This window comes from Ochlerotatus camptorhynchus, unplaced genomic scaffold (assembly GCF_037179485.1).
Source record: "Ochlerotatus camptorhynchus isolate MF236.1 unplaced genomic scaffold, CSIRO-AGI_Acam_v1.1 ptg000639l, whole genome shotgun sequence".
Taxonomy (NCBI): domain Eukaryota; kingdom Metazoa; phylum Arthropoda; class Insecta; order Diptera; family Culicidae; genus Ochlerotatus; species Ochlerotatus camptorhynchus.
In genome coordinates this window covers 69,317-93,051 of record NW_027041118.1, presented here as the reverse complement: position 1 = coordinate 93,051, position 23,735 = coordinate 69,317, and the positions used below count along the sequence as shown (strand labels likewise).

General features: G+C 38.4%; 2 protein-coding genes across 4 annotated transcripts in view; one reads left to right on the top strand and one right to left on the bottom strand.

The window, feature by feature from the left end:
• The window catches only part of Atac3 (Ada2a-containing complex component 3), a 215,746-nt gene that overhangs the window by 153,411 nt on the left and 38,600 nt on the right, over positions 1–23,735 (top strand). The gene's annotated exons all lie outside the window — the stretch shown is intronic.
• NaCP60E (Na channel protein 60E) overlaps positions 1–23,735 on the bottom strand; it is an 87,520-nt gene that overhangs the window by 45,076 nt on the left and 18,709 nt on the right. For all 3 annotated transcript variants that reach the window (XM_065237664.1, XM_065237665.1, XM_065237663.1), the window contains exons 7-10: positions 11,234–11,368; positions 10,958–11,158; positions 10,703–10,871; positions 10,448–10,617 (exon numbers count right to left, since the gene is read on the bottom strand). In XM_065237664.1, coding sequence (XP_065093736.1) covers positions 10,448–10,617; positions 10,703–10,871; positions 10,958–11,158; positions 11,234–11,368 — 675 coding nt within the window. The remainder of the gene's footprint in view (positions 1–10,447; positions 10,618–10,702; positions 10,872–10,957; positions 11,159–11,233; positions 11,369–23,735) is intronic.

Sequence of the window (23,735 nt, the reverse complement as noted above, 5' to 3'; positions counted from 1 at the left end):
AGCACAATTTAAGTTCCCTTTAATAGACACTGAGGTATGGGTAAAGTTTGTTAGTAATCAACTCGCTATAAAACTTTAAAATACTTACAGGGAAGAGAGTCATTCATATAATCTAATCGATTCGTATTGTTAGCCGTTAAATGTTTCGTAATCTCGATGTGAATCAAGATCCCAGTCTTGATAAGCCAAACCGTCAACTACTGTTGTATCCTAACATGGTTGTTTTACGTGGCTAAATTCTTCTTAAACCAAAACTATATCCAAACCAAACCAATTTCTATCGTCTTCTCGATGCTCTCTGGGTTTCCTTAAAATTCATTCAACTTTCCTGAAGTGCATTGGACTTCCCAGAAATTCTCTGGACTTTCATGAATTCCACAGAACTTCTTAAAAGTTGTAACAGTGCTTTAACTATTTATGTTTGTATTACTTCTGCGTAAAGATAACGATTTTACATAGTTGAAGATGCTAAGTTTCAAATAACAGACTTAAATTGGTCAGAGATGGTGAGGGGTATTAACCCCCCCCCCCCGCCACCACCACTGGCAAAAAGAGGTGATCACTAAACTGAGTTCAAATTTTGGGAGGCTAATCAGGGCCCAATTTGGAACCGTTTGAGCACTGTGGATCGGAAATTTCAAATTTTGCATCAGTCTAATGATCACCGATAACAACAGCTGCAATTTCCAAACCTACGCCTCCCTTCAGATAACGACTTGAGTGCTGTACAATCGATAGAACTGTTTCAAACACATCGTCGGTACATGAGCAAATCGGTGATCATCACTTTTTGCCAGTGGTGGCGGGGAGGGAGGGATACCCCTCACCATCTCTCTCCAACTGGGGACTTTGGTAAAGAGAGATGATCAACCCGATTCGTACGTTACTCAAAGATGTCTTTGCTCGCTTTCTACTCTCTATATACAAGCCATGCCACGCTTTGGATTCAAAGCTTCCGGGCGTATCGGAAGGGAGTTGCCACGTTACCAGTGTACTCCGGCTAGCTTCCACCAAGCTATCATCCACTGACCGAGTCGGCCACCCGTCACCAGAACCGGTTCGCGGCACCACGTTCGTGAACTAAATTCGTCTGTGCACGAAACGCAAACTCAAGCGCTGTTTTTTTTTCCTTGATTTGTTTTCCGTCGATCTTGTTTTCTGTGCTGAGCACCAATGCCTTGACCCTATCCTGGACACTTGGACCCTATCTATCAACCCATCAACACATGAACCGAGGACCAACGGCTTTACTTTCCTTCCGAAGGAACATCCCGTCGGCGCCGACTGAGATTGAACCCAGGCCTACTGGGGTGAGAGGTAATCACTCAAGCGCCGTTGTTGTTGTTGTTTATTTATTTTTGAGTGTCATTCATCCCTATATCTCAAGTGCCGTAGGAGACAGCAACCACCGCGGTCGCATCGACCGGGCGGAAGCCCGCAAAAGTACAACATAAGCTTCGAAGCAAATACCACTTGCATGCAAGATCGTTAGCGCGGACACACTTCGTACAGGCTCAATAGGTCAAGAGTAGTATCATAGAGGCAGCTCTAATAAGACTAAAAGGTCCCGAAATAACGTGCTCAACATTTTGGCTCACCTCTGGTACTCTCTTCGGTCCCAAGCTAATCGATTCACCCCTCGAAACATAGGAAAAACCAATAACCCCTCATTTTATCTGTCAAACTTTCATAGTGAATCAAAACAAACATTGTGTAGGACTAGAATTTCGACTAGAATGGGATTCGTTAATCGTTTGCTTGCGACCAATAGGCTAGTCAAGTAGTGAGCCAATTTAAAATCGTTAGTTTCGTATTGATTGTTGGTAGTATCAACATTCAATACGAAACTAACGATTTTAAATTGGCTCACTACTTGACTAGCCTGTTGGTCCCAAGCAAATCGACTAACGTACCCCATTCTAGTATAAATTCCAGTACCACACTATGTTTGTTTTGATTCGCTATGAAAGTTTGACAGATAAAATGAGGGGTTAGTGGATTTTCCTATGTTTCGAGGGGTGAATCGATTAGCTTGGGACCGAAGATAGTACCAGAGCTGAGCCAAAAAGTTGAGCTCGTTTCTTCGGGACCTTCTGGTCTTAGAGTTACCTCTATGGTAGTATCGCCAAACAAGATAGGAAGCTAGAGGGGAACAGAGATAGACCAGCCAACTTAAAAACCTAGGTTATCAAATTCACTGAATAAATGTAGTTACTGAGCTATCCCGTCCCCAAACTGCTCTGAAAGTCTCGGGATCTGCTTTTAATCCTCTTGGCTTCTATTTGGTTCCTTCAATTTTCGTTAAGTTAACGGGAATGCTCTGAAGCTCTACAAACTTCTTGAAACTGCCCTGAAGTTAGAGAAAATGTTATAAAGATCCCTAAAGTTAAGAATTATTCTCATGAGTGCTTGATCATTGGAAAATGACAAGAAAGCTAGGGATAGGTAGTTTCGGCTCATGATAGTGAGAGGACCTGTTTTGTCATTGTCACATGACGGCCGTGATATTTACCAGCTCTGGCGCAGACCATTTTTCATAGCACATTTGAAGACGGATTTTTTTTCCAAGCGTTTGTTTTTTAATTTGATATGTGGAATGGAACACATTTAAGGGCGAAGATTGATTATGGATGAAGGCAGAATATGTTCGATGCTGTATGTTTGCAGCATAGTAATCTAGATGGGCGTCCAAATATTCAGCCTGGATTATAGGAGTGCATGTAGATCGAAATTAATGTGCCCAAACCCATGAGTAACCACCATGACAGGCCTGGTCCAGCCAAGGGAATCTTTCGGATTGGAAATTTTCTCGACTTCCCTGGGCATAGTTGCATTGTGCTTGCCACACAGTGTACAAATGCATGCATTTTCTGAGGCGAACTAGCCAAAGGCTGAAAGCATCTTTGATAAAGAAAACTAACCAACTGACATAGAAAGCTCTCAATTAATAGCAGTCGAAGTGTATTTTTTATTTAAAGAACGTGCACGTCGTAGTTGCTACTCCGTTACTGATCAGAACGAGTGAAATTGGGTAAGGTAAGGTTATTTTTAGATCAGGATTCAGTATGGTAAGAGTGATACGATTAGTAAAAGCAGCAGACTATTTGTAATTTAAATCTAGAGGGGATAGAATAAGGCATTGTAAAAATTGAAAGGAAGGGGATGGGCCTAGTATTGAACTCCTGACCTTCTACTCAGTACGCAGAAACGGTAACCGCTGAAGTTCCATCAACCCTGGTGAAATTCGCAATTGTGTAATCAGCGAAACTGTTTGTGTAAAGGTCTTACAGCTGTAAGTTGATAGAATCCACAAATGGCCGCTATGATGGTTATTTTGCCTAGCCACTTTGATAATTTGATGGTTGAATCTCAGAAAATATAAAGATTCGTGTGTGAAATTATAATCACTTTTTTGCATGGGACTACAATTTCCCCATCTTTATAGTTTCTGAGATTCGTGTCATCAAAAATTCGAAGTGGCAAGGCAAAATAATCATAATAGCGGCCATTTGTAGATTCTATCCACTTTCACATTAAACGTTCCTTTAGCTTCAGGACTACTGAAAACCATATACCGTGCAGCAACTAGAAACCGAGTACAATAGTTTACATGAAGTTCGCTTTCGTGAGTATATTGATAACCTCCAGAATGGCTTCAAAGAATATCCATTGTCGTTCTGGTCTTTTGTCAACACTCTCAAAAGATCAGCTGGTATTCCGGTAAATGTCACCTACTGTAGTCGAAGCTCCTCCACCGATGCCATCTGTAACCAGTGGTGTGTCTGTCTGTCCGAGATGGTTGAGATTGTCAAGAGTTTATTGTTTCGATTTTAATGTTATGAAAGCCAGGAAAGGATTCAAATATTAAAGTGCAAACACCGTCCACCACGCAGTCACATCACGAAGTTCCGCTACTCACAGCCAGATGTCGCTAAAAGTAGGATTGGGAGGCTATTGGTGGAGGTGGTGTAAAGGGGGCCATGATGGGGCAAAATTAGACTAAATGAAAATTGCTCAACGATCGAAAGCGCAAGGAAATCACCCGCCATCGTTGCTAGCGTATTGCCTGATGAAAGTCAAAAGCGGTAGTCGTAGACCACACATTTAGAAATTATCGTCGACCTCGGTAATTTTTACCGAAATCTGAACAGCTGAATTGTTCGGTAAAATTTATGCAATTCAATTCAATTGCTTTTCAGCTACTTTGAAAGTAAATCTCCACTAAAATGACAAGATTTGATCATTTAAACAAGGTTAAACAAGTTTTGAAGTTATTTTCAAATTCAGTAGCCTTTAAAATGAAGGTCAAAGTTTTACCAAACGTTCAGCTGTTCTGATTTCGGTAAAATTTACCGAACACGAAATCAAAATCTTAGTGTGCAAGCTAGACCAACCCTAGAGCAAATAGAACCTTTAGTGAAAGAACGAAAAGTTAAAGACAAGGTTGCAAATACTCATTTCAGCTAAAATAATGTATTTCGGAATAATAAAACCAAAAGATGGTATGATGGCATGTTTGTATCTTACAAGAAGAGGTTACAAAGTATGCGTTTGAAACATAAAACCTGTAAATTTTGCTTTCTATGAGTCACAATCAGCGATTTTCTTATCGCTGAGTGAGTGAGTGAGTTTGTGAAAAATCGCTGATTGTGACTCTCATGAAGTGAAATAAACAGGTTTAATATGTCAAACACATTCTTTGCACCCTCTTATTGTATCCTACCAATTCAAAATTTGATCATGGCATCTAATTATTTCATAATTTAGAAAAACATTGTTTAAGCTGAAATGAGTATTTGCAACCTTGGTTAAAGAAGGTGATGCATGCTTGGCATGCACAGTTGTATACACCAACTGCTCATTTGTTAATAACTTTTCACTCACTTGTTGAAATTTAGTTTTCTTTAAAGTAATTGATAGATCAGGATCATAGTTTACTGTAGACAGGTAGGTAAATCTTGTCATTTGAATCAACACCAATGAATTTTTACACTTAAAGTCCGAGATGTGCAGCGAGCATTTCTCACTTCATTTTTGAAACGCAAAATCAAATACAGTTTATTGCTATAATTAAAATCTCCTTTTTTACATACTTATAAAAAGCTTAAACTATAGTAAGCTATTCTATCGACTGCTTCAAACAGAACTATGTTTCGTCAACTCTGTGCAAAGTTATTAGCAAATGAGCAGTTCGTGAGCAAAACTGTGTATGCCAAGCATGGTGATAATTCTGTACGAGACTTGAGTAGTAGTGGAGGAGAAGCCAACCTAAATATATACAGGACCCCGTAGTTTACCGCTAGAATCTATCTACGGTGTGGTCAGACCCCGTAGTGTCCGTCTTTTTGACTAACGGGGCGGTCAATCCCGAACGCAATGTGCCCTGAAACCCATATTGACCGTTTGAACAGCAAACGGCGGGGACAGGCCCCATTTGACTGATGCAAAATTTGACTTTTTCGCTCCACAGTGCTTAAATGGTTTCAAATCGGGTCCTGATTAGCCTCCCAAAGTTACAACTCATTTGGTTAGAAACAGACTTCGCACAAGCCATTTGAAGTTTACATGTAAATTACTATGGGAAATCTCAACTTTTTGTTCATTGCCTTCTAGTCTTTTTTCCATATTGAGCTGCAAAACAGTTTGACAGCCATTCTTATAGAAAATTTTCTCAGCTACAACTTTGCTGAAGATCGTTTCTATGTAAAACGAGACAGGAAAAAGTGATTAATTATTTAAGAGATTGGTAAACTTATGACATGATCAAGCAGCTGCTCTGTAGGCAACACTGTATTTTGCAGTGTGAATAGTAGCCATGATTTTTGTGTCCTATTCAACGCCCCAGAAACACCAATGTTGCCTGCTGAGCAGTTGATTGAGCATGATCATAAGATATCAGCGCATTTAACCATTGATAACTTTCGATTCTTGCATTTAATCAAAAAGTGATCCTAAGCAAAGTTGTAGCTTAGAAAATTTCCTACAAGTGCAGTTGAAAACTTTTGAAGCAGACCTATATGGTGAATTATTAGATAGACATGAACAAAAGTCTTGGTTTTACCATAGTAATTCCCATACAAACTTCAAATGGTTTGTGCCATCTCAGTTTCTCACCAAATGGGTTCAAATTTTGAGTATTGTGGAGCGAAAATTTCAAATTTTGCATCACTCTAAGGCCCCATAGTGTCCGTCGTTTTCAAACTACAGTTCACGAATGGCTCGGCAAACGGTACCGTTGGAATTGGAAGAGGTTTATCGACAGGGCAACCCACAGTCGAAACTGAGGGACGAAGGACGGAAGTAAATGCAAGGAGAAAGTGAATGGGTAACAGATACTCTTTAATTTGCAAACAAATTACTCAACCTCTTCGCTGACCTTTTCCGAATCGTTTTCGTACTCAATCATACTCCTTCGCCGCAGCAGTATATCGATCATTTACCATGTTACCCATGACAAGACGCTACTTAACAATCCCTGGTCCGAATCATATTATACCATCTTGCATCAAGAACTGTGCTGCATAGTTGGCCACTGCACAGTGGTCCAGAATGCAGATTTAGCTGGAATGATATGTTTTGAGCCTGAAATTGAAACTTTAGACTAAAAGTCCCTTCTACAAAGTTGTTCCTTGTAGTTAGGCCCTCATTTTTATGACAATGAATTCTAGGGTGGTTCTTATTATCATTTAAATCAAATATCTAACTTTTTTGTTTGAATAAATTAAGGTATACATTCTTTGGCAAAGTTATAGCTGAGCTAATTTCAAGCAACTTTGTTGAAAACAACTTTTTTGTATCTCTTAAATTGGCCGATTTAGAGCTATTTTCTTGAATTGAGTTAGGGTGACTCTTAAAAAAACAGTTTTTTTGCTCTATTTTTCTTATTTCGAATTTCTCAGCAAAGGTGTCTTCAGATAACTTTTAGATCTTAAGAAGGCGCAATTTTTTGCTGCACAAAGCTTGTCAATATCTTTCGCCGATCAAGAGTTATTGACGTTTGTATACTAAAAATATACACTTTTCAAATGTTAATATCTCTGGTTGGGGCAAACAAAAAAAAAGTTTTTTTGCAGCATTTGAAAGGGCGTATGTTATTCTTCATAATATGAAAAAATTGGAGGTATGTTATTTTTTAAACTCGTATAAAATCAATTTGAATTTATTCATATTTTTTACTATATTTGAGTATATCTTTTTTATTAGAAGAGATACAGGCAACAAATTCAGCTATAAAACATTCGTCTTAAAGAGTTTTAAAAGTCTCTAGAAGATGACTTTCATGATAAATTTCAAATAAAAAAGTTATTGGCAAAATATGGATTTCATAGGACCACTCTAATGACAAATTTATATAAAATGTGCTAGTACATTTGTTTCAATATTTGGACATTTAGTGTCTTGGAAGAAGTTTTTGTTCTTAAAAATTCCCTTCTTTTGGTTTTTGCAAACGTCAGGGTGGTCCTCAAATTAGGGAATTTTTAAAACTAACTTTTTTGTTCTACAAAATATAAACATGTGATGTTCAACAAAGTTGTAGATAAGTTACTTGCAAGCAACTTAGTTGAAAAATTTTTTTTTCTATCTCTTAACGTTCTCATTTTAGAGTAATTTTTCGGAGTTGACTTAGGGTGTTCCTGGAAAAAATAGTTTTTTAGCAATAACTTTTTTATTTGAAAATTCGCATGAATGTTATCTTCTAGAGACTTTTAAAACTCTTTAAGAAGAATGTTTTATAGCTGAGTTTGTTGCCTGTATCTCTTCTAATAAAAAAGATATACCCAAAAATAGTAAAAAATATGAATAAATTCAAATTGATTTTATACGAGTTTAAAAAATAACATACCTCCAATTTTTTCATATTATGGAGAATAACATACGCCCTTTCACATGCTACAAAAAAACTTTTTTTTTGTTTGCCCCAACCAGAGATATTAACATTTGAAAAGTGTATATTTTTAGTATACAAACGTCAATAACTCTTGATCGGCGAAAGATATTGACAAGCTTTGTGCAGCAAAAAATTGCGCCTTCTTAAGATCTAAAAGTTATCTAAAGACACCTCTGCTGAGAAATTCGAAATAAGAAAAATAGAGCAAAAAACCTGTTTTTTAAGAGCCACCCTAACTCAATTCAAGAAAATAGCTCTAAATCGGCCAATTTAAGAGATACAAAAAAATTGTTTTCAACAAAGTTGCTTGAAATTAGCTCAGCTATAACTTTGCCAAAGAATGTATACCTTAATTTATTCAAACAAAAAAGTTAGATATTTGATTTAAATGATAATAAGAACCACCCTAGAATTCATTGTCATAAAAATGAGGGCCTAACTACAAGGAACAACTTTGTAGAAGAGACTTTTAGTCTAAAGTTTCAATTTCAGGCTCAAAACATATCATTCCAGCTAAATCTGCATTCTGTACCACTGTGCACTGATACCTGGAACCTTCCATCAATGATACCGGTAATATTCACAGTGTGGAAAACCACTGACCTATCCCGATCCTGAATTGTTTGGCCAAAGTTCTCGAAAGTCTTCTGATAATGATAAGGTATATCCAGCTGTTCAATCCATAATCAATCATAGTCCACTTACTTGATGACCATCACCAACAATCTTACCCAAAGCAGCGGGAAGCGTCAGTGAAGTCGTGCATGTATATTGACTTCCCAAAGGCTTTCGACAAAGTTCCACTCAACCTCACTGAGCCGCCTTGGTCTACCACCGTGGATCTTCGCTGGTTCAAATCGTATTTATCCTACAGAAAGGTCTTCGTTAAGGTTCATGATGCCAGATCCTAGGACCTCTCATTTTCGATTTATGTATGAACAATGTGCGTTAGCACCGTTAGCACTTAAGTTCCTGTAAGCTAATGAATTGCAAATTTACCTTGTAATTACATCGATCCTAGATTTTTATGCACTTCACAAACGGATATTGAGTGGTAACAATGCAATACCGCACACTGAGGCAAAATATCGTAAGAATTTCATAAGAACCACTTGAAACTATGCCACAAGAAATCCGTATGAATTTCATTGATTTGCCTTATGAAAAATAATGTTGACAAAATACTAATAAAACGGAACAAACTGGATCCGAAACATGGGTGTTGATGTGTTGACCACTCGTCTTTCAACGCTTGGATAAATTAAATGGTTGAAGGCGTATAAGAGCTACCTAATGTTGGGGCTTATTACGGATGTCACTTCACGGTGAAAACTTGTCACTTGTCGTCACGGTGAAGTGATTCCCATTTGATTTGTACGGCAATCACGGCTCTTATTCTGAGTATCACTTCCTTATCACCGTGTGACACCCATAATAAGGCCCGTTAAGTGTCGTTCATAGGTCGAACCTTATGCAATTCTTAAGTTTATTTGCCTCAGTGTAGATCCTCGTTTAGTAGGAAAATATATGACCTTTGGGATTGCTCACAAACTATATGGACCATCACGGAAACGTTTTCATACAGCTTATCCCTTAATTTTACATCTCGGATCCGTTTTCCTAGATAGAATGGATACCGAATGTTGCTTCTTAAAAGCACACAGCCATGGGTGATAATTCAGGGATTTGAAATGATTTTAAATAATGAAATACTGTCATGTGCCTTAGAGGACATACGAGGTGCGATCCATTATCCAGAATCAAAAACATTTTCATCAATCATGCAGTAAAAGAAAAATAAAAACTACATTCCTATCACGCCCACCATTATGTTATGGGTTGGCAAACAATCTTCAATTTGAGAATACAATTTCTCAACACTTGTGTCTTTTTCAGCAACAGCATCATCACAGCTGCATTGGCTTTGAACATTCGCTGCTGGCTGATGGCCACCCACCCGGTTGTCGCGGGTGTTGGAGGATGAGCACACAGAGGTAGAACTGTTTACTTTCATTTGTCCTCTGCCAACTCTTCTCAGGCTAGAGGAGGGCACATAGTCTTGAATAACGATGCTCCCAAGCCGAACACTGCACCTTTGTGTGTGCACCATGCAGTTATGTTCCCCGGCCCGGCGGTCGTTTGAATCTGCTCGCACAAAGGAGCAACACCATCCAAGGACTCACACACACACACACGGAGCCACAGCAGCACGATAGAGCTTGAGAAACGAGAGAAATTCATAACTGGATGAGTTGGATGCACCAACAGGACCAGGAGTGCTAACGAACGCGCGTGCAAAAACCGGAGCATGGTTCTTTTCCCAAGGCGCGTGAACCGTGTGCCCGGGCGCAGCTGTGTTTATTTTTAAATTTTAATAAATTTTTAACACTACTTTACGCTGCCATCGTCGTCGTTGTCGCCGGTGCCTTTTGTCTTCGATGTATTCCATTTTCTACTGGGCGAAACAATCTTTCTCCGTGTTATACTATTCTGTGAGCGCTTCACACCTGCGAGGCGTGAAAAGCCCTATTATTCATACAGGACTTAGTGGAGTGTTACCTCTACTAGGGAAGAATGCACCAGCTCGGAGCCAGTGATGACGTCCTGCTCCTCGTGGTCATCCACCACGCCGGAATCGTCCAGGGAAGATTCTCGATTGACGCCACCTTCGCTGGCATTGGAACTCGCCTGTCGGCTGGAAGGCAGCAACTGGCCTCTATAGTGCACGCCTGACGACGGAGAAGAGAGTTTATTAAATGTTTCCATTTGCCAAATCAATAAAGGCAAGACAGACAATGCAATGCAATGCGTTACCTAAAGGGTGCAACGTGTTCGGATTCTGTTGCTGATGCTGAGCGGGTGGCATAGCTGGGGGCGTCGTCGTCAGCATTCCTTTCGTTCGCTGCAGTGCCAGTGCCTGCGGTCGCACTATGCTGTGTCTCGGACTCGGACTGGGACTTGGCGTCACCGATCTACTTTTGGACTGCATTGAAACAAATGGTAAAATTTAATAGCATTGTTTTTTTTTTCTTCCAGGCAACCATAATCATCTATCTGTTGGCAACTTACAAGATGGTTTTCGTTTTCGCCCCCTTCCTTGCCCTTCTTTCTCCGGCGGGTCTTCTTGCGAGAGTACGACGCCAGCAGGACGCCCTTTCGGGCGTCCAGCTTTTTGCGCTGCTGCTTACTTAACTGCTTAACATTCAAACTGGCCGGATCGAAGCTGAACGTCGAATCGTCCCGATGGTCGATCAGGTCTTTCCGACGCTCCTGGAATGGTGGGACAAAAAGGACTCGTGAAGAATCACGTTTGGCTAAAATACCGGACGGGGAATTGGGGCTTACCTCTTGGGTGATTTCAGCTTCCTCCTCGTAACTCAAAGCAACGACAGCTAACATCAGGTTGATCAAATAAAAAGAACCGAAGAATACCACTACGGTGAAGAACGACACGCTCATGGGACCACACGTCGCCAGGACCTGTAGGAGAGAGTTAGGGGGAATTTGTGAAAACATGGATATGGAGAGTTCAATGTAAAACGATACGTCTACCTGTTTCCCATCAGTGTCGGGAGAAGGATATTTTAATCAATTCACAGGAGGTTCGCATTTAATGAGACAGCAGTCTCGTGTAATAGAGTTTCATTTCACATTTGTATTACTTCTGTATGAGCCCTTTTAAATCGAAAACGATACACCACACAATGAAAAGCAATTAAAATCATGGCATGTTAAATACCTCCAATAATTGAATTCAAAATTTATAATGGAACACTCTAAACTTTCCCCATTTGCATGGCTCATTGACATGTGCGTAGTTATACCAATTTGTCATTATAATTGTATGAATTGTAAATGGTTTATTCTCCATCGAAAGTTACAGTCAACTAAATCTAGATTTCCTCCACTTTTGCATGACACTATTTTATTCACCATCGCTGTCTACCGACAAACAATCCACCTACATTTTCAGCATTGAATTTTCATTTTCATAACGAGCATCCTAGGGAGCATGGAACCTAGAGGAATTTTAATGGGGATATAGAGTGTGTGAGGAATATACTAAATAATATTCAGTTCATTAATTCCGATACACGTTTCTCTGCATATTCAGTTGCACTGGCATTGTACATGCTGACGTTGCACAGTGGGGTATTTTCATATTCTACCTGGTCAAAAATATCAAACCATCCCAAACTTGTCAAACCTCTTTTATTATAGAATTACGCTAAACATTCGCTAACTGAAGGGGACTTTTTGAATATTTTCATAATACGAAAAAGTACGTAGAAAAATGTTGATTCCAGTCAAAAATTTAATTTTTACAGTTTTCAAAGAAGGGCTGATGAAAGAGGCGATTTTTAGAAAAATAAAAGAGTCCCTTTCAGCTATCGAATGATTGGTGTAAAATGATTTTACGCCAACCAGGAGCGAAGTTTTTGGGTAAATTTTCTTTTTTAATTTTTTTTTTCGAGACGCGTGAAGACTGAATCCAAAAGTTCCAATAGGTCTTTTTAATAGAAACTAAACGATCGATTCAATCTCTGATGGTGAATAGGAGAACGTCAAAAAGAGTGTAGTGAGCATAAATTTTTGCCTTGAGACATAGGAAGCGAAACACTTTTTTACTTTTCCTGATAAATTGATTCATCTGAGATGCTGCAAAACTTAATCTACAGTTGAAAAATTTAATTCTTTAACGTTTTTGAAAAGATCCTGCTGGTGTTCAGGAATATTTTTGTTGAGAAAAATGGAAAATTAGAGAAGTGCCTTAGTGGTTATGATCTCCCGGATTTCTTGTGTGTGAATAGTTAAGGTGCAAATCAGTTCAGATTTGTGGAAAATCGTACAATAAGACAATTACCGATGGAAATTGGCAAGATTTTGAATGAAAAATGCTGTTATTGGCGTTGGGGAAAATACTTATTCTGATGTAAACAAACGGTTTGGTTGACGTTTCTTCTCGAACTCGCGTGGCGCACTCTACGTTGGTGGTGCATTAAAAAGGCGTATACACGGAGAACAAATTATAGCAGACATAATTATTTTTCCGGTCAAAATAACTATATTGTTCAATTGTTTTAGAGATAACCCGAAACTATAGTTGATTTGACTATATATAGAGGGCAACAACTATAGTCCATAGTTGGCTCCTCGGTTGGCTCAACTATATTTTTCAGTAGATGAACAAACGTCAAACTCCAAAATACAACTATGCTTTAGTTGATTCAAGAAAACTATTGTTAGGAAAGCAAAATTTTACAATGTTTATTAAACGAACTGCTCTTCATTATCGACATATCAAGGAGGTTTGTGTTGCTTCTTTATCGATCTCAAAAACACAACTGCAAAATCATAAAAAAAAGTGACCAAGAACATTCAACTTAGATTTGAACCGTGTTCATCTGCGTGAGAGTCAGCTATCTTATCGCCTGCTCTACGCATCACAAGTTAAAAGTGTGTGGATTTATGATGATCAATTGAAACCAAAGTATATAAATAAATTACATTGGCGGTTGTTATAATTGATCAAAGTTATAGTTGAATTGAGTTTAAGATGAACAGTTGAATCTATTAGGTAGATATGATTGAGTTGACGGTCAAATTAATGTTGGAATAACTATAGGTTTCTTTCAAACAACAATATTTTTCCATGTGAAAGTAACTATTAGGATTGTTATCTTAACTTAACGAATTTGTTCTCCGTGTAGAACCATAAAACGTGGTTCCAATCGAGCAATGTAGATTAACACGAGCGGTCCACAAAGACCATTGAGATTGAGATTTAAATAATTATCAATAAATTTGCGTATGAAAAGTATAGGTCATTAATCAAGTCAGGCCTATTGTAATTTTTTATATCATCGTTAGGTTTGTTCATGTACTTGCTTTTTTACCTTTGGCTGTAAGTTGCTGTAAGCAGGGCTCTATATTTTCGAAGCTCTAAAATTAACTCGAGTTTTGTTTCTATCATACAACGTGTTCAACGCTTCATTTATATAACACTTAGAAGGAAGGAAAGGCTGGCTGTGGATCTTCTCGTCGTTGCTTTCAATGTAAATAACGCTTTCAATGTAAGTAACGGCGGTTTTCTAGTTAAACGAAACCTCATTATAGCTTTCAATCCCTTTCACGAACAGTCTATCACTGCTCTTTCAATTTGTTCCGTTTTCGTTAAATGTTTTTACATACACGGCGAATGAGAACGACACAAATTTGAGTTTAGTTCACTCATAATCGCCAAAAGTACAGGAACTCAGCGATGAGTAAAATTTGTCTCATGTTTTCCCAGGATTTTTCAGGGAAAAATTCCCTTATTTGAGAAAAGTAAAGATTGGATTCACTCAGTCTATTGGTACTACTCCGAGACTGAATAAAATTTTCGTCATATTCCTCATTTTCCGGCAGAATTTTTAGGTTTTCCACAGGATACCATGAGACAAATTTACTCATCGCTGAGTTCCTGCACTTTTGGCGATTATGAGTGAAATAAACTCAAATTTGGGTCGTTCTCATTCGCCGTGTAAATATGAGGACGGAAGATAAATTAAACATATTACGTGTAATCTGCATATGTTTTCACGTGAGAAACGCTTTAAATATATATTTTCATTTTCCGTCATATAGGGTTTTTGTTCTAATTTCCGTCCTACTAAGCACAACCCGCGCTTTACCTCTCTTTTCTGAACGAGTTTAAACAAAAAATGGAATATTTCTGTCAAAGATGACTTCTAAATTTATTCACCTTTCCATACGTACCGTTGGATTTGATAATGAGTCGCAAATTGTTGAGATGTTGTTTAAAATCTAATACTGCTTCTTGACGCTAAATTCGTTCTACGAGTTTCAATTCCGTCATAATGCATTGAAACGCCATTAGATTTTCTTCGTCCTACGGATAAACGTAGAAAAAGGGAATTCGCTAGGAGCGCTTCTTTCGTTTTGAGAACAATGAGCGTAAATATTCATACAATGCGCTCTAACAGGGTTTATGTTGTAGCTAATGAACTAACGCATCGGAACAAACCTATCATTGATTTCTGCACGGTGAAATCATTGATATTATTGATCCTTTTTGATTGATAGAACGGAAATGGGCGATTACGACGAAGTAGCGCTCTACCCTACGTCGTGAAACCTCTGTTGATGTGTTTCATGAAAACCGAAACTATCAAAGTCGAGCGCTCTTTCGCTCGTCCGTTTCACCGAAGCTTGAAAGAAAGACCAATGGAGCGACGGGAGGAAGAGAGACAAGCGATTGAACATCTCTATACAGAGCTGGAAATCGATTCTCATAACTCATAACGCATAACTCAGCTGCAACAACATTCCCTGTTGTATTTGACGATTTGGTCGATAGATTAAAACCTCCTTTATCTTCACTAGCGTGCACAGGAATCTTGTTAAGGAGTAGCAATTTTTTATGGTGCATTTAATCTGGGGATGGGGAGTACTCCAAAGTGCGTGGGAGATGGTGCTGTCCACTCACCACTGTTTCCCTACTGTTTAATTTAGCTAATTTTATTTATTTTTTGCTCCAGTGGTGGTTCATCTTCTTCAATGCAAACTGCGGAAATTGGCAATTTAATCCGATGATGAACAGTCCCACAGTACCGTCAGTCGGGGTGACAGAAAATGATGCCGAACATTCAACATGTTTTCAACATGATATAAAAGACAAACCCGAATTTATTGCAACGCCCATAAACAGCTGTAACTTTTTAACCACGGTAACAAATGACTTGAAATTTTCAGTGAAGATTCTTAAGGTCCGTTTAGACTATCTGATTTCTTGGTCTGATTTTGACCGCCACCGTAATGAAAAATCTGTTCGAATTTACTTCCGACACACTTTGTCGAAACCTCCTATTTGCTGGTGTTCACACTTTTTGCACATGCCGAAAGAACTGTCAATTTAGATTTCAAAACAAAACTGTATCGAGAATCAAAAAAAAAAAATCTTCCATCATGAATTAACCACTTCATTCGTGCACTTAAAATGACATTTACTACCACTCGAACTACAGTGTTCACTCTGCTGTCGACAAAAGCAGGCCACTCTCGATGTGTGCTACGCGATCGTCTGTTTTCGCGGCAGCAACCATTGTGTGGTCCTCCTCATTGTTCTTCATCAGCAGTTCTTTCGGTCGATGCGTCGTCGACTTTGGAAAGCAACCGTTTCGTGATGAGTGTGTGAGTGCTGGCCACGTTTTGCGTCCATTGCTGCAATGGACGCGCTCTGACCCTCGTTGGCGTACAACAATTTGCCATACAATGAAACCACTGGAAGCGGCTCCAGTTCTGATGGAGGAGGCTTTTTGGATAGCGGAAGATAAAGTGTTTATTGTGTTGTACCTTTTGACTATAGTTTTAAGATGTATTGTATAGTGACCAAGAATCCTCGGCTCTGTAAAGTTAATTCGGTTGAGCCTTATCAAATAAATTAATAAACAATACCACTCGAACTTTGAAATAAAACATTATTTTGAGATTTTTTCTTCTAGAACCTCGAGAAAAGTAGCCAACATATGTGCGTTTCATAAAAAAATATAAATTGGTTGGTCCAGTTTTGTGAAATCGCTGGTAGAAAGTCAAAACTGCTTGACAAAGTGGTCAATTACCAGAAAATTGCTCTAGTTTCGGTAGACGTATTTGCTTTTATTATTTTAAATAAAATGAGAAGGAGAAGGTGAACTTTGTGGAGTAGGAAATGGTTGCTCAGGAGGAACACCGGCAGGGATCTGGTTAATCTTGTCCTTCAAGAGCTACGATATGAAGATGAAAATTGATTTCAAAACTTCGCCAGGATGTCGATACCAACTTGGTAGTGGGAAAAGTTCTCACTAGATCTACATGATTCCTTGAGTTCTGAAAATTTCTGTTAACAACTCAATTCTGCCTAATTCTTTGAAGACCTTCGGACGTCCCTGAAGTTTTGTTTCTCTTCTCCGGTAAAATCTCTTTAAATATCAACAATCTTTCCTGACGATCTGCAAATTTCTCGGTCGTTTTACAGATGTTTCGAAGTTCTGTGTGTTCTTCAGAAGTTCTGCAAATTTTCCTAAAAATCTACAAAGTTCCTGAATCCCTGAAGATTTAAGATCCTTGAAGATCAACAATTATCTCTGATGTTCACAAAATTTATAATAAAGGGTGATACGGTCAAAATTTGGTCAATATCAACTTGACGTATTTCTTTCAATTTTGCATTTAAAAAACCTGAACACCCCTCATTTTGAAGGTGTGTGTGTGTAGAATGTTGCTCGTATTTTGATTTTGGAATTCACTCTTCAGTTGTCAAAATGCCGTCCAAGCAAGAAGAGCAGCGTATCAAAATTTTGCTCGCGCATCGCGAAAATCCGAGCTACTCGCACGCAAAGTTGGTAAAATCGCTAAAAGTTGCCAAATCAACCATTACAAATGTAATTAAAGTGTTTGGGGAACGTTTGTCGACAGCCAGGAAGTCTGGATCGGGGGGAAATCGAAAACCGGAAGCCGCTGAGACGACAAAGAGAGTTGCCGGTAGTTTCAAGCGAAACCCTAACCTCTCTCTCCGAGATGCCGCAAATAAGCTGGGTGTATCGTCTACAACCGTGCATCGAGCCAAAAAACGAGCCGGACTATCGACTTACAAGAAGGTAGTGACTCCAAATCGCGATGATAAACAAAATACGACGGCCAAAGCGCGATCCCGGAGGCTGTACACGACGATGCTGACGAAGTTTGACTGCGTGGTAATGGACGACGAAACCTACGTCAAAGCCGACTACAAGCAGCTTCCGGGACAGGAGTTTTATACGGCAAAAGGAAGGGGAAAGGTAGCAGATGTTTTCAAGCACATGAAACTGTCAAAGTTGGTTTGGCAAGCCATCTGTACCTGTGGCTTGAAAAGCAGCATTTTCATAGCTTCCGGGACTGTCAACCAAGAAATTTACGTGAAAGAGTGTTTGAATAAACGTCTGCTGCCTTTCCTGAAGAAACACGGTTGTTCCGTACTGTTTTGGCCGGATTTGGCATCTTGCCATTACGGTAAAAAGGCCATGGAGTGGTACGCCGCCAACAACGTGCAGGTGGTTCCCAAGGACAAGAACCCTCCCAACACGCCAGAGCTCCGCCCAATTGAGAAATACTGGGCTATTGTCAAGCGGAACCTAAAGAAGACCAAAAAAACTGCTAAGGGCGAGCAGCAGTTCAAGGCAAACTGGCTTTCTGCGGCGAAGAAGGTGGACAAGGTGGCTGTACAAAATCTGATGGCAGGGGTCAAGCGTAAGGCCCGGAAATTCAGATTTGGAAAAGCGGAAGCCTAACTGAATATTTTTCCTGAATTTTATACTAATTGAACTTGAAAAAGAAATTTAATTTGATTTTTTAAATAAACGATTTCACCGATTTACACACGTTTTCCCTTGACCAAATTTTGACCGTATCACCCTTTAATCTACGAACTTTTCGCAACTTTTGCAATTTTCTCTGTATACTTTCATGATTCAATGAATATCTGCAAATATCTCTGAGCATCTACACAATTTCCTATAGAATTAAAAGATTATCTAGAAAGTTTTGAGCTTTCCGGAAGTTTTAGGAAGTTTTCTGAAGTTTTACTATTTTTTCTGAAGCTGTGCAAATATCTCTAAAGATCAGCGAACTTACCTGAAGTTCTGTAAATGTCTCTCGGAATTCAAGAACCGCAGTAAAAATGCTGAAAATTTATTTAAACATCTGCTAATTTTTGAGTAGATTTATGATCTACCCACTGAACTTTTCTGAAGTTCCTAAAATTTATTTCAAATTCTGTTAAGTTTTCTGAAGTTCTGTATTTCTACTTTAAAGATCTACGAATTGCCCGGAAGTTCAATAAAGATCTTCGAACTTTTCTAAAGTTCTGTAAATTTCTTTGTGGATTGTTGGATTTCCATAAAGTTCTGCAGATTTATCAGAATTTTTACAGACTTCTCTTAAGGTCTACAGACTTCTCTTAAGGTCTGCGGACTTCTCTGAAGTTCTTAAGTTCTATCTGTTTCCGACTTCCATGGAGTTCTGCATAATCTTGTACTTTTGTACTTCGCTGCGATTTGTTTTTGAAATTGAGGTGCTTTTCTGACATTTAACGAATTTTTCTGAAGATCTCACGTTTGTCTGAAACTGTGTAACTTTCTGTCAAATTCCTGGAAATATCTTTAAAGTTCTGTAAAGTTGTCTTAAGCTCACAAGATCTTCAAAAAAATACCTTGAGGCTCAATAAATTTCTCAGTAGATCTGCAAACTTCTCTGATGTTTTGTAAATTCCTCTGCAGGCTCTCGAAAAGATCTGAAAATTTCCCTGAAGATCTTCTAAATTACCTAAAGTTGTCAAAATTTATCTGAAAATATTTGAGCTTCCTTGAAGTTTTAAGTGTCTCTTTCAAGATCTACAAATTTTCCTGAAATCGTGTAAACCTTTTTTTTTTAAATCGCCAAACTTCCTTGAAGTTCTGCAAATTTTACTGAAGATCCATAAACATTTCTGAGACTCTGAAAATGTATCAGAAAATCTGCACACTTTCTTGGAGGTCTTCAGATTTATTTGAAAATCTATGACCATTCTTGTGATTTTTTTAGACGTCCTTTAATGTTTTTCAAAGTTCTGTAGCTTTGTTCTGAAGATCTACGGACTTTTCTGATGTTGAATAATGTTTCGGTAGATCTCCAAACTTCTGTGAAATACTTTATATTTCACTGTAGATTCTTGGACTTGTCTGAAGTTATACGTATTTCACTGAAGATTTGCAACATTTCGCTTATAGTTTTACAAATTTATCTGAAATTATTTTTGCTTGCTGGAAGCTTTGAAAATTTCTTTGAACATTTATCTGAAGATCTAGATCTTGTGATTTTTTTTATGAATTTCTGCAAATTTCTTTTAATTTGTTTGTAGTTTTGTTCTCAAGATCTACGAGCTACCCTGAAGCTCAACAAATTTCTCAGTAGATCTGCGAACCTCTATGAAGCTCTAAAAAAATCCTATGTAGGCTCTCAGACCTGCTGTCTGGCATGCTTATTCTTATACAATACATGCTTCGTATTATATAAACACTGTTTTGTTGACCATGCCATGATCCAAGCCATTACGGCATCCTTCGGATAATCATACTGGAAAATAATAATCAGTCGAACCATACACAGAACATTATTGAATAGTGAAATCGGTTTACCTTCACTAATAAAAAAAATCCATACCCGAACGATAACCCAAATGATTGAAACATTCCACAAATGGTTTGGATGATACCCTGGTCACTTCGTTCAGCAAAATAACCATACACATTTTATTAAGGTTGCTGCTGGATGCCATTAAATCACAAATCAAGTGTTCTTTAGCGGGTCCAAATCCCTGAAATTTTAGAAAAAAAAAAACAATATTTACACCTAACTTGTGGATGAGTCGAATGAAAACTAAACGCAAACCTATTTCGTTCGACAAATCAAACGTCAAATCTAATCATCCTGTCGAAAAAGTGTGAACGCATCCGAACATTGCATCCGACAAAATTATCGAGCAGTCCGCTCGAATCAGACCAACAAATCAGATAGTCTAAACGTACCTTTAGGCGAATTTTTAGTAAGGCAACAATATACCAAGGTTCAATGGCAAACTAATAGCCATTTTTCAATTAGGGAATCCAAAAGCGGTCTTTAAACTTTGTACAGTTGCGAAAAAGTCCATCCTCAGAATTCCTTGAGGTTCTTTTCGAAATTTTTAGAGCTCTATGAGCTCTTTTGAAATTCTTCTCAGAACGGAAGCTGTTGGGCTCACTCTAATCTAATCTAATCTAATCAAATACAAACGCAGCCAGTACGAGAAAGCATCCTGGAAAATGATTAGGTTAGATGAGGTCTAATCATTTTTCTTATCTAATTGATGTTTACAGCATATCTGAGATATGATATAAACATCAATACGGCCAGGCCTATTACGCTATATTTGCCGCAAAGATGATTCTTGGAAATGAATGGGAACATTTCTTGAATCTACAGGGGTGGAAGGATGCGTGGACATACCGTACCAAACGCTCCGAGTTACTATGTGGTTTTGTGTGTAATGTGTAAATATTTGTACAATATTGAAGAATCATAAAATAATGCAATGGAAGGATCTTACTGAATTTTTCATATGTTCGTAATGATTCTTTTGCGCTTAAAAGTTTCATTGGATGCATCCGCTCCTTGTTTATCATGGGGTTTAGGATGCAGTTCCTCGTCATTGCTCGTGGTTGTGTTTAGTGATGTGATGGAGATCATTTCTTTCACTAGAAACTACTACTCCTGGCTGATCCGCCAGCCTTGCATCGAGCTGGAACCGCAAGCAAGCAAATCAATTCGACGGTGAGCATGCATAAGGGCGTATATGCGATGATCGATTCTCTTCATCGATTTTCTCTTTGCATTGCTACAGCTAAGCGAAACAATGTTCTAGCATTTGTTCAATGTAGAGTTGTAACAGGTTGTATTGACTATCAAAAGCAACAGCAAATGCACCGAGAAACGTTAAATCTAGCGAGTTATTAACAAAAGAGAAAATCGACGGAGAGAATCGATCATCGCGTTTACGCCATTATGCATGCTCACTGTCGAATTGTCTCCTCGCTCGAATCCTTCGTTGTCAGTGGTTCCGATAGATACGATTCAGCAGCGTACATTAGAAAATTCAGCGGAGATCTGCTTTTTCGCAACGTTTCACGGCGGCGGCGAAGGAAGAAAAAACCGGCAGCCCTAAGTTTGCACCTTTAGAATTGATAAAACGATCCATAAAATATTGAAAACCGTTTCATTAAAAACATCTAAATGATCCATAAAACATCGGAGAAAATCCCTAAAAAAGTGAGGATGATCCATAAAAAATATCAATATTATCAATATTTTATGTGAAATTTTGCAACACAATTGTAAAAATGTACCACTAAATTTCTAAATAATGAGCATTGGAATTGTACGAATTACCCATGAACATATTGAAATTGATCCATAAAACATTCAGCAATGAACCTTAAACTAAAGAAAGTGATCTATAAAAAATCAAGTTTGCACACTTAAAAATATAGGCATGATCCATAAATTAGACGTATATTATTCATGTTTAGGACACTATTTTTTTAAATTTTGATCCTTGAAAAATTGCTCCACTGCTTATCTACTTATATTTACTGTCCTGCCCGTGTATTTAAGGTAGATGTGCGAAGCGACGGGCAAGCGTCTAGAATTAGCTTCCAAAAGAAGATTCTACAATAATATTCTTAAGAAGCTTCCTATGGAAGCTTCATTTAGAAACTAAGAAGCTTATTCTAGACGCTCGCCCGTCGTTCTGCTCTTCTGACAAAAAAAAAACACGGGCAGAATAGTAAACCTGAGTAGCTACGCAGTAATGTAGCAATTTTCCAAGTTTTGATCAAATTAAAAAACATATGTTTATAGACCGAGGGGAGCGACTCTAGCTACGATGCAGGAAAAATTGTGTTTTGTTTCGGCTAGCTGCGCGCACGCTGAGTAGATAAAAAGAAGATTGATGACGATTCTGAAGATTTCCTGTAAAAAGATGAGGCGCGATGCAAGTAGATACGAGAAATGCATTAATGGAGCAATTTTTCATGGTTTATGGACCAAAATTAATAATACAGTGTCCAAAACGTGAATAATATACGTCTAATTTATGGATCATCGCTGTTCGGAATATTGGGATAACCCTGTACCGCCAAACCCAGTGACAACCCTGTGGGAGATTCAGAGAGCTACGGTAACGGTCGCTGTCAGAAATGACAGACGTCAGGTTTGGTTCAACGGAACTGTGAACTCACAGTTCCGTTGAACCAAACCTTAGATAGGTCGGAGTAAATATGAACGAGAAAAAAAGAGCAAAAGAAGATACAATTCCAAACCATCTAAAAAACGTTTAACAGCTAAATTATTTTAATTGCCTAAATTTGTTAATATACCTATCGTTTAATTAAATTATAGTTATTTGTAGTGAACTAGCTACCAACAATCAATACGAAACTAACGATTTAAATTGGCTCACTACTTGACTTGCCTATTGGTCCCAAGCAAATCGATTAACGTACCCCATGCTAGTCAAAATTCTAGTACTACACAATGTTTGTTTTGATTCGCTATGAAAGTTTGACAGGTAAAATGAGGGGTTCGTGTTTTATAGGGGTGCATCGATTAGCTTGGGACCGAAGATAGTACCAGAGCTTAGCCAAAAAGTTGAGCACATTTCTTCGGGACCTTCTGGTCTTAAAGTTACCTCTATGTAGCTACTGAAGTAGGTTAGTTGGAGGTGGAATTCGTGCAAATATTGAATTTAATAACCCTTTATTTGCTTAATCTAGATACTACAATTTGATCCTAAAATCTGGTAACCTACAATTTGTTCCTAAACGCTATATACATGATTTACCCCAAGTAACTAGTAAGTAGCTCATTCTACATCGTTTGCGTGCTTAACTAAAATAATAATTGAATCCCTAAATGCTAAATCTAGCCAAATCTTTGTTGAAAGAGTGACGGAAGATAACTCTCGGTTTGAAAATCTCCCGCTCAGCCTCCTATCGCTTTTCATGGAGGATCTTCTCTTTCTCCAGCGCTTTCTTATTTGCGCTTTTCTCCTGCAGCAACTGCTCTAGGGATTTTTCCAGGCTGACCTCATTGGTACTTCCTTTTCCAGATTCGGTTGTGGCATCACTCCTCGCTCTATTATTTCTGCTAGGTGGTTTCTTTGGGACTGACTTCTTGGTTCCTTTTGCCAACTTCAGCATATTTGTGCACTTAGAGCACGTCTACGGAACCTCCTTTACAGCTGTTGTCTTACCAGCAC